Genomic DNA, 8,577 nt, shown 5'->3' with positions numbered 1-8,577 from the left:
CGTTACCTCAAAAGTTACCAGCCTAGGTTTTCGACTCGACTTTATCACAACATAGGTATACTTTACCTAGAGATTCTATGGATCCGAGGTTCTCAATTGCTGTTTAAACACCCCCTAATGAATGAAATATGTATTTCGATTATGGTCATTGAAAATCCAGCTTGCGTTTTACAAGTTACAATTGTTTTATTTTTTATATTTTATATTTGTACTATTGCCATTATATGAAACTATACTGTGTCAGGTCTGTACGATTGACTGTTGGGGCACCTGAGCATACTTTTACCAACAGTCAGCGCTAGAGCAGAAGATTTAAAATTGCCACAGGTTACTAAGAAGGACAGGTTACTAAAGAAAGATTTAAACCACGGGTTACTAAGAAGACTTAAACTTCTTGAAATGTGCAGGTTCAAAAAAGTATATAATACCAGCTGATTTCATCCATCGAGCGTCGCTTTGCAATCCAAGCATGGCATGGGCTTCTCTAACACTACTGCTGGCGCAAGGACTAGCATTGACTTCAGCCCAAAGCACGGCTGCTGCTGTAAACACAAGCGTTTCTGGACCCCCTCTTTTCAACCAGACCACGTTTAACGTGTTTTGTGGGCGCCTTACGGAGCAGAACTGCCTTCATACGCCATTGCGACAATGCCCCGAATGCAGCATGGTCGGCGCCGTCGCTTTCGCCGTCGTCATCGCCCTCATCGGTCTCACCATCGTTGTGGCCAACACGATGGTGATATGGCTCTTTGCTACCGGACGCTCCACCTTCACTGGCACTTACGGAACGATTAAAGTGTCTCTGGCCGTGGCTGACGTGCTTACAGGTTTGGACGCCAATGTTTTTTTTTTATGATTTGTAGGAGATTCTCTAAAGGGGTCAGCGCTTTTTGGCTGTATTTTTTAGGGGGGGGAGAGATTGTATTTCTTTAGCAAAAACCTATTTGTGCTGAAGCACTTTTTTCAGATAAAACATTAAAACTATATTTATTCTAGCAAGTTGGATTAGATGTGAAGTTAAAGCTTTTCGGTTTTCAAAATAGATTATAATTATATAGAGGATTTTATTTTTTTCCAAAATAGATTCGAATTAAATAGAGCGCATTTTTAGTTTTTTACAAGTTAGAAATAAATTGCCCAAGTCAAAATTGTTTGTGTGATAAAATTGCTAACCCACTTCTTAGTATAGCCTACGTATTTTGGACCGTAAATTTCCCCACAATTGGTTTCGACCAACGAGTATTAATTCAAATATTTCATTCAAACTGAGATAATAAAAAAAGTGTTGGACAAATAAGTAGCATATTTGGCGAAACCGAAATTGGATTAGAACTAGAATTAGAGCATGCAAGCAATTCATAAACCAGATTAGAATTAATATTATGCATATTTTAGCTCGAATTTGATGAATCACACAATGTCCAAGTAGGCTATATTTCCAGGTTTAATGATTTTCTTTGTCGCGCTACCGGAGTTCGCCGATTCGCTTCACATGTCTGTATACGACACCTGGCTGGACATCCAGGCTTTACACGGAACTGCAAAGGCGAAACTGGCTGGTATCTACCACCTCCTTGTATTCGGTTCGTCGCTCTATCACCTGGTCTTGCTCGCCCAACAGCGCTTGTACGCCGTTAAGTGGCCACTGAAATACCAGCAGCAAAGCCGCAAGGTGGTGTACGCCGAGATCGCCGCCGTTTGGCTTATTTCGCTCCTCCTATCCCTGATACCACGTGAGTGCTTGCGATTGAAGAGCATATCACCTATAGATATTTGACATTTTTTATTCCGATACTGTTACCCGATATATTAAAATAAAATTCTCGCGATCTGATGCGATACCAAATGACGTCATTACTTTTCTCAAATAAGCAACGTCAATAAGAATGAAACCTTCATAGGTAAATTTTTTCAGGTTATAATCCGAAATTTGCCATAGCGTATAAATAAAGTTACCTCCAGTTGTTCAACCTAGAATCGCTGATTCAGATCGTATTTTAAGCCTGGAATTACTATATTAACATTGGTATCGGATTGGTTGCGATACTACCCTAGTATCGGACGAGTACCGATACTACCACTTGGTATCGGGTAATCTTATCGGACCCCCCTATTTATGGTAGTTTCTCATAAACTTTTTTCTCTTGAGACGTCTTTGGAAAAGTGTATTGTTTGTTCGACGAGTTATTGGTTTGTTTGCAACAGGAAATTAAATTAAATCGCTGCATTTTTTTCGTAACAATGATTTTGAACGCACATGTTAGTGGATAATATAATAAATAGTAACATTACATTATATTAGAGTTTAGATACGAAACGAATTTGATGTGTGGCGTCTTAAACCATTGTAGTAATGACTTGGTTTAAATGCACTTCAGTCACTGTTTTCGAATGACTTGACTTCACCTAAGTTTTTGACCAAAATGAATTAAATTGACATAAGTCTTTATTAAAAGCAATTGTTTAGACTATCATCAAAACGTGTAGAACGCGCAGTAATTACTTTTGAAAAAATGACTCATTCACACGGACTCAAGGTAATTTACGTCAGAATATTACGCTAATTAAAATACCAATAAAGCGAGTACACTATGCACTTATCTGTAATGGAGTTAGTGTTATTAATGGAATATGATACAAGTTCGTAACTTCACTTTTTTAGAATAGGTGGAATACGTTTTTGAAGCCGGACTAGGTACCCGACATAGTGTGTTTATTTGTCTGGAGTCCGACTCGACTTCAATTTCAAAGCGCCTTATTGTGAAACAAGTCCAGTTTAAGAAATTAAGCAATTTGCGGGAGAAAATAATTAAATACAACAAGTTTGAAAGTTTAGCATCCTATTTGTCCGGAATACGCTAAAACTGTTTGGCGCTATCTGGCAGAAAGCTAAACAACTATTTGGAAATTCTTGCCAAAAAAATTGCCATTAGTGCATTAAACAACATCCAAGTCTATTAAATAAAGCCAAGCCGCAAAGGGTATTCAACTCGGTAGAAGTAGGTGTTGATTATTTTTCACATGACTTGACCAGAACTTAAGTCTTTTCGAAATGACTTGTTTACAAAACTGCTTTAACCGACGCGCCAGTTTAAAAAAAACAGCTTATGAAATTTATCGGTCTATTTTTAGTGTGGTTTCCGAATGTGTACAGCTACGATTATCTGCACGTGGTTTACCTCTTCAGCTTCAAAGGATCAGATAACCCTCTTTCTCATTTTGTCATAGTTTTCCTCAACTGCATTTTGCCCTACGCTATAATGGTAAGTCAACCATAGTCAGTGTTGAAATCGATTCGTTTCCTACCAGCATTTTAAGTTTATTGAACGTGTGTGGACACTATTGTGGCCTTTGGTTAGATAGCTTAATATTAAAGAAACTAGTTGTAAAATATTATGAATGCAGCCTCTGTAAATGGATTTCACGTCCGACTGTATCGCTTGTCCCCGAAAACCTAAAAGACATCTTTCGTTTTGAAAAAAAAAAAAAAAAAAAAAAAAAAAAAAAAATTTAGTTTTTTAAAAGTGTTAAAATTAGCTGAACTTTTTGTGAAATGATTATGGCAAGTCAAGCGTCTCAACCAGTGTTCCAAGTTTCGAACTAACTAAATCTACGTTTCGGTCGGCATATTCGTGGAATTGAGTAAATTATAAACATGAATCTACAAAAGCCGAATACCATTTTACCAAAATGTGAGAAAAGCACACATTTTAATAGATACTTCTTGTTTGTTTCATTACAAAAAGTCTTCTGAATGTCTATATATAACTTATTTAACAAGTGCGTGAAAAGAATCTGCCCAAATGGTGATGCGGTGCATTTGACAACCTAAAAGTCAGCACTGGTCTTAACACAAGCTTGTTTCCCAGTGTTGCAATGACTTACTTAATGTCTTCATTGAGAGAAAAATGCACTTTTCAAATGACTTGACTTAAGTAATTTAGGCAAATAACTTTAATATTGAGTGTTTCAGTTAGAAAGGATTATTATTATTTACCTCCATTCCAGACGTGAACAAGTTGCCTGATATTTCTTCCGATTTTATAGTCTACCAAGCGATTGTTTGCGAGGCAAAATGTTGCCTGAACTTAAATACATTTACTAAAGTTATTAATATGGCTTTTATTTTTATTGTAAATAACTCGGAATTGACTTGCCTTCAGGGCTGCGGAGTCGGTTAAAAATAAATAACCCGAGTCCGACTCCGATTAAATGTGCGATTTTGTCGAGTCCCGACTTCGGCCCTGACTCTACAGCCTGTATTCTGCAATCTATGTAACTGAAATAACGTGGATATTCAGCAATCCACTCATATGGATTGTCGTATAATTTATTCACTCACAATATACGGTTGAAAAATACTCCACCTTGTGCTATTCCACCTTTATAATTTTAAGTTGGCGGCCATATCAGTTAAAAAAAGTTGCACTGCGCATGCGCATGTCGGAATCAGGACTCGGGTAGTTTTACGTGGTCTTACTCGAGTCCGCGACTCCAGCAAAACAAACCGACTCCTCGAGTCCCGAGTCCGACTCCGAATCCGCAGAGCTGCTTGCCATAGCAATGGTTTAGACTCGAACTTGACCTAATGGACTATGGAATTGAACTTTATACAAGTTGTCTTGTTATTTATGGGTCATGACCTAACTTGGGCCTGAGTTGTTTTGTGGATTTCTTACAACACTGTCGTTTTCACCAGACATCCATAACGGTGGCGACGGGCATAATCCTCTCACAGAATCTCAAAAATTCGAAGAGCAATCGAAAAGAAAGCAACAAGAGAGAAGTGATGATCTTCGCCACGCTGGTGGTAATGCAACTCGGATTTACGGCAACAACAGGTTCACACTTGATATTTCTTTTTACCTTTAAATCAAATCAGTTTTAACCTTTTAAATCTAACCTTTAAATCGGCAACCTTTTTCTAGTCGCGGGCCAAAACTAAACTCAGAAGGTCTTTGCGGGCCGCACAAATGTTAACTAACAATTGTGGTATTGAAATGTTAGAACAACTGTGAATCAGACGGGCCTCGGATATTTTTTGCACTTAAAAACGTGTTTAATTACATTTACAGAGGCAGTAAAGTGTTGACTCATCTAGCTCAGTGTCAGTGTTTGTTATGCATTTTAAGTCAAGGTGCATCTGGCGAGCAAAGCGAGCGCGATTTTTTTGGGGGGTATACCGGTATTTCTTTTAATTTCTTGCAAGTTTGTATTACATTGCCGAAAATAAAAGGTAAAATAACGTTAAAAATATATGTTAAACAATTTTTAATACGTTTTCCGTTTTTGCGCGACGCACTTGGCAGCCTTCCACGGCGCAACGGTAAAGAATCGCTGGTCTAGTTAAAAAGGTAGCATCAAAACGTAAACAAACGGAACGTAGAATGAACTTTCGCGCAAAGCGAGAAAAGTTTCGCCATTACGAAGTTAAAATAGTCAAAAAGTTTGTGAAATAGACTCGTGTCTAGTTTGTCAAAGGGGCGGCGGGTCGCATGAATTACATCCCGCGGGCCGTAGGTTGCCGACCCCTACTTTAAATGGTGACCGCGCGTTTTCTACTATTGGCCAACCCATCTCAGATCTCGAAACTGTGTGCCGAGAATATTTTTGATAATAAATCTTCAAGCCAAAAAGGTCGAGTAAATCGACATCATTTTGATAAAGACGTTTCGATACCCTTTGACAGATCGATGTAGTTGACTATTTTGGGCTTTGGGATTCATTATTAAGCTGCATTACAGATCCGTGCATTGCGTACCTGAATTTTTTTTTTATTTTGTAAAATATTTTATTCGCTTTAAAACTGGTCAATTGACGATGAGCACATAAGCATTTAAATGCGAATTGCACGTAGCACTTATCTATTGGACTATATAACTGGTGAAAGTAGGATATTTACGAAATGCCTTGTTTTTATCAAAACGGTTTGGTTTTAAAGTTTTCAGTTTGGGGATTATAGTAGCCTATGTGATTTTTTATTAAAAATATCCAAATTTGTAGCCTACTGATTTGACGCGATATATAGAAAACTGCAAATCTAAAAACAGACATTCTATCGTAATTCTTTTTCAAAGCAAAAACATGTGGTTATAACAAAACAAAAATTATGTGTGAATAGACACAATTAAACAATAAGAACGGTTCACAGTAAAAACTGTTGGTGTTAAAACTGAAAGGGTTTTTTCAGGCGCTCAGGTTCTAATTGTTATTTCTAAACGGTAGCCTAGATGCTAAAAAATTGTAGTCTGCCAGCAAAATGACGTTTAGTATCAAAACTCGTGTTCGTAAGTCCCATCTGTCTAATCCTAAACATCATTATAGGCTCACCAGGGGCTTTTCGAAATGATAGAGGCGTGCCCGTACAGCGTTCAACGTCGCAACGCCCAATAACCACTCTAAACAATATTTTGTTTGTAGTTCCTCTTATGGCAGTGACGACAATTGTGGGCCACGTCGGAACTTTAAATTTACTAATCGATGCTCTTCCGTTTGTGATCGCGTTCTATCTGGCCATGCTCAACAGGTATGAGTTACGGGCAACGCATTTGATTCGGATCTGGTACATTGTGTTCTCAATATTTGCATCATATTGGCTGGAGGTTTTAGTTAGATGCAGTAGAATATAAATATAGGTAGCATTTTGTGAACGTTTCGAATATTTATTTAATCATTTACAACATCGAATGGATAAAGAGATTGCCGAAACTTTCAAAACTCGACCTACTGATATATAGGCTTTGAAGTTATTACTACGTTTTCTCAATTAAAACATTTTTAGTAAAAAGTTCGCGCGCCCTTGAGAGATGCATTGGTTAAGACAAACCTTATTTTACGGGGTATGTGCCGTGGCAACGGTTCCAAAACTGGTACCAGTAAAGATATTCCCTTACCTTTTTTACTTTAAAAAAATATTTTATGGATCAAATTATTCCTGTGGAAACGCATTCCTTTTCCTGTTTTACTAGTTTAATAAAACAATGTTACTAACAGAAAATGAATCACACACAGGTCACATCGGTTTCAGATCCACTTTTAGACCCGGCCCTTAAAGACAACTGTTGTTTCCAATAAACCCCTTGTCGAAATATAATAATTGCCCACTCCTAATAAAGAACCACGATGCAATTTACTCAAAATCCTAAATTTCTTGACCTCGCTTAACGCTGATTTCATTTATCTCTACAGCCTTGTGAATGTCCTGGTTTATAGCTTCATGGACGCCAAATTCCGGCAGTCAGTAAAGGACTTGTTCTTTTGCTGCAAAGCAAAAAACAAACCATCAGGAAGAAGTCATATGCTGCCCGGCACGAGTTCAACTGTGTGATTTTTCCAGTACTTTGACTCAGTCGAGTAACGAGTACGGCCCAGTTACGTTTCAAATGAAGCATAATGTTGAAGGTGTTGCTCTCTGAAGACGTTGGTGTTTTTAATTATTTTGGGAAAGTCATCGATTACAATTATTTTGGATCCCTAAAGCTAGACGTTCAGACTGTTCGTCTGAAATAAAAACTTTCAGCTCCTAGCGCTATTTGAATGAAAATGTAACTTTCAACAACATATAACATAAATGCACATATTATGTATACAAAGTACCACCTCAATCCGCGTTGGTTCACCGATATCTCAATATTTATAGGCCTATATACGTCAATTAGAAGTAACTCAGAATTCCTGGTATAATAGCCATACGTCTTATTTATAATAGCGTCTATATTTAAAGACTGATAAATAGCATGAGCGCATTTTTTACATTTAATTACAAAGCTTAAAGGGCATTTTTTTAAGTGTTTGAATAGCCAACTGTAAGTTGGTCGTCTTTGTTTCTATCCATAGCTTTATGGAGAACCAGTTTTCCACACGATATGACAAATGGTCACGTGTATTATACTTATATATATGGATGTCCTATAATTTCGTTTCGGAGCCCATACCCGATGCCAAGCGGCAGTCGTCCGGTACTAGTTTGGCATCGGGAAATAAATAAATTTGTTTACACTTTTGTTTTGCGATCCAATATAGAGGTTGTATTTACTTTGAAAATAGGAAGTACAAGCAAATTTCAGACTGATACCCCAAAAAAGTGACTGAAGTGCACTTGACCTTGCAGTATGTACAAAGCAAAAGTTGTTTCATAGCATTTTTTAAATCTATATATATATCAACTTTCATGTGAAAACTTCAACACAAGAACATCTTGCGAACAACCGCAAATACAAACAAGCCAAAAAAAAATAAATAAACTGTTTCTATATTTTTTAATAATTAAAAGGAACGTTATGTTACTTAGTGTGTTTTAATGTTATCTATAAGTTCCACGCCTGTTAATGTGGCGATTAAGGTTTTTAATCAACATCGCACAAAAAAGTATTTGGAAGCAACGGGGAACCAAGACATCAATCTATATCAGGGTTTCTTAAACTTTTTTTTAAGGCGGACCCCTAATTTATTTTACTTCGCGTGGACCACGGTGGTAGTAATTTTCAAAAATGACGTCATATATTGCTGTCAGAGTCAAACAGACCTTAGAAATATGCTGATTTTTTAGAAATGTACGTCACACTACAAATAGACTTT

At 37.2% G+C, this 8,577-nt stretch overlaps 1 protein-coding gene across 1 annotated transcript; it reads left to right on the top strand.

Moving 5' to 3' along the window:
- The first annotated feature begins 469 nt into the window (after nt 1-469).
- Nucleotides 470-8,276, top strand: LOC146146768 (uncharacterized). The gene is made up of 6 exons (XM_083387053.1): nt 470-827; nt 1,443-1,733; nt 3,133-3,263; nt 4,700-4,841; nt 6,421-6,526; nt 7,189-8,276. The coding sequence occupies exons 1-6, from the start codon at nt 470-472 to the stop codon at nt 7,325-7,327; spliced, it is 1,167 nt and encodes a 388-aa protein (XP_083243179.1). The 3' UTR covers nt 7,328-8,276.
- Nucleotides 8,277-8,577: the final 301 nt, after the last annotated feature.

This window comes from Ascidiella aspersa, chromosome 4 (assembly GCF_963924565.1).
Source record: "Ascidiella aspersa chromosome 4, kaAscAspe10.2, whole genome shotgun sequence".
In the NCBI taxonomy this organism is placed as follows: domain Eukaryota; kingdom Metazoa; phylum Chordata; class Ascidiacea; order Phlebobranchia; family Ascidiidae; genus Ascidiella; species Ascidiella aspersa.
The sequence above is the reverse complement of the archived record's forward strand: the minus strand, read 5'-3'. Positions and strand labels throughout refer to the sequence as shown.

Coding starts and splice junctions, on each gene's coding strand:
- LOC146146768 (XM_083387053.1), top strand. CDS start 470: ATGGCATGGGCTTCTCTAACACTACTGCTGGCGCAAGGACTAGCATTG. Junction 3,264..4,699: donor TTTTGCCCTACGCTATAATG/GTAAGTCAACCA, acceptor CGTTTTCACCAG/ACATCCATAACGGTGGCGAC. Junction 4,842..6,420: donor CGGATTTACGGCAACAACAG/GTTCACACTTGA, acceptor TTTTGTTTGTAG/TTCCTCTTATGGCAGTGACG.